The following is a 2,279-nucleotide window of genomic DNA, read 5'->3' as shown; positions in this document are numbered from 1 at the left end:
TCATACGTATCTCCCGATTGACCATATGCCAGCATACGTATAGCTGCTGTACACTTTTGAAGTGCAGATAGCCGTACCTTCCGTGAGCATTTTTTCTTTGCTCAAAGTATGGAACTTCATTACTTAGGCGATCGACAATGCGAAGGAACAATGGCTTGTTCATTCGAAAACGCCACCTAAACATTTCCGGTGGGTATGTAGGATGTTCCCTGAAATGGTCGTTCCATAGTAGATTGTGTCTTTGTTCCCGATCTCTTTCGATATAAGCTCGTCTCTTCGGCTTGTTGGCTTGAACATCAACTATTGAGTCGAAGGTATGATCAAATTGTTGGTCGAACATTTCTTCAAAAGCTTCGTTTAACCTTGCATCTACGCCATTAGACGATGAGGAAGACATTTTTTTCTTTATTTGGAAATTTGGTTAAGTGTTTTGGAAAGAAAGGTAGAGATAGAACAAGTTTGTAGACTCAAGAGAGACAATTTGAAGAGGTAGAGAGACAATTTGAAGAAGTAGAGAGACAATTTTTAAGAGAAGAAGTTAAGTTTGTTGCACATTTGAGCAATAAAAGAAAGACATAGTTTATATAGAGCATCCCATTACATAGCCGTGAATGAAAAAAAACAAAGTGTAGAAACAAACAAAATTCTACACTTTGCCCGTGAAACAAAGATACAGAAACATAAGTTCAGAACAATACAAGAGGAAAGAACAACCCGTGACCATGACCTGCAAAACAAAACGGAACAAGCAAGTAAACAAGTAAATAGAATAGATTCAATCAAGAATAAGTTAAACCAGTAAACAAGTAAACATTGTCTCAAACAAGTTAAACAAGTTGTCAATTCAAAAAGTTAAAGCCACTGACCAGATCAAATCATTTCAGATACGAGTTTGTTCTTCAGAGACACTTCTATATCAGATAGTGTATCTTTGTGGGCAAAGAGACGATCAAGGAGTTTCTGTTTGGATATGTTCTCTTTCACAACTAGCATGCTCTGTAATTGATCAAAAGCTGCTTCATTCTCATGCTTCTTGTGCTTGGCTGCTTTGCAAGCCTTAACACCAGTAGGCCTAACCTCTTCCAAGTCAGGCACCATCTCCGCAGCTTCCTTCCTTTTGTCCTTTGCACCATCTCTGGACAAAGAGTTTGATCTCCATTTTTGATCAAACCTAAGCCCCCTCCAGGCATGTTCAAGGCTGAACTTGACCTGGTAGTCATTTAAGAAGATGTCATGGGCAGCCTTCATGACATCATTCTCATTTTGGCCACTAGCTTGCTCCTTAAAAGCGGTTTCATAGCTTCCCACAAACTTGCACACCTGCTCATTCACTCTTCCCCACATGTGCTTACATTGACTTGCCTCTCTAGGAGCTAAGCCACTGAGCTGAGGGCTTGAATTGAAATACTCCTCTACTCTCTTCCAAAACGCTCCTGCCTTCCGCTCATTACTCACTATGGGATCCTTGCTGGTGTTCAACCAAGCATTGATGAGAACAATGTCTTCTTTTGGTGTACACTTTCTCCTTTCCACTGGTTTAGGATCTTCAGAGCTCTGGCTACTAAACCTAGGAACCTCGGAAGACTCTACGTCTATTGTTTGACTGCTCTGGGAAGCAAATAGGTTAACAAACCTGGGAGAGTTTAGGGATAAAGGATCCATTTTGGTTTTGGTTGGTGTTTTTAAGTTGGTTTGTGTTTTCAGAAGTGGATTTGCTATGTTTTTAAACTAGTTTTTGCTTTGATAGGAGAGAACAATTAAACAAACTCTAACTACCAAACATTCATTATAGTTAATTACACAACAACTAGTTCACATAGAGCATTCATTACACATCAAATCAGTTGAAAAACTCGAACATTCATCACAGCAACCAACCAACACAGAATTAATGAAAGTTATTTAACGGAAATTAAGTTCTAGTTCAGTCTAAGGAAGTCAGAACTAATTCTAGTTCAGTTTAGTTTAGTTTAGTCTAGCTTTTAAAAAAACTTAAGTTCTAGTTCATCATTCACACGGATACATTTTTTGAACATAACAACCACATTTAGAAACAATTATTAAGATTGAGTCTTACCTTTGGTTTTCATTCGAAGAAGAGCTTCTCCAGGTCAGCGATCTGCACAGTGAGGTTATCAACCTGCCCAGTGAAGATTTGACCTGTGCCTGGACATGGAAACAGCAATGAAACTGTGTTAGTGACTTAATAAGTACCTAACTATACAAATATTAACTACGTTAAAGGACAAATATGAGACACTCAAAAGTAAACTTCACTA

The 2,279-nt window shown here is 38.4% G+C and overlaps 2 protein-coding genes across 2 annotated transcripts in view; both read right to left on the bottom strand.

Moving 5' to 3' along the window:
• Positions 1 to 870: 870 nt before the first annotated feature.
• Positions 871 to 1,662, bottom strand: LOC106303128 (glutathione S-transferase T3-like). The gene has a single exon (XM_013739477.1). It carries the CDS (start codon positions 1,660 to 1,662, stop codon positions 871 to 873), a length of 792 nt encoding a protein of 263 aa, XP_013594931.1.
• Positions 1,663 to 2,086: 424 nt separating this feature from the next.
• LOC106303127 overlaps positions 2,087 to 2,279 on the bottom strand; it is a 4,739-nt gene continuing 4,546 nt past the window's right edge. The window contains exon 3 of the mRNA XM_013739476.1: positions 2,087 to 2,166. Coding sequence (XP_013594930.1) covers positions 2,087 to 2,166 — 80 coding nt within the window. The remainder of the gene's footprint in view (positions 2,167 to 2,279) is intronic.

This window comes from Brassica oleracea, chromosome C7, assembly GCF_000695525.1.
Source record: "Brassica oleracea var. oleracea cultivar TO1000 chromosome C7, BOL, whole genome shotgun sequence".
Taxonomy (NCBI): domain Eukaryota; kingdom Viridiplantae; phylum Streptophyta; class Magnoliopsida; order Brassicales; family Brassicaceae; genus Brassica; species Brassica oleracea.
This window is presented reverse-complemented; position numbering and strand designations above follow the sequence as displayed.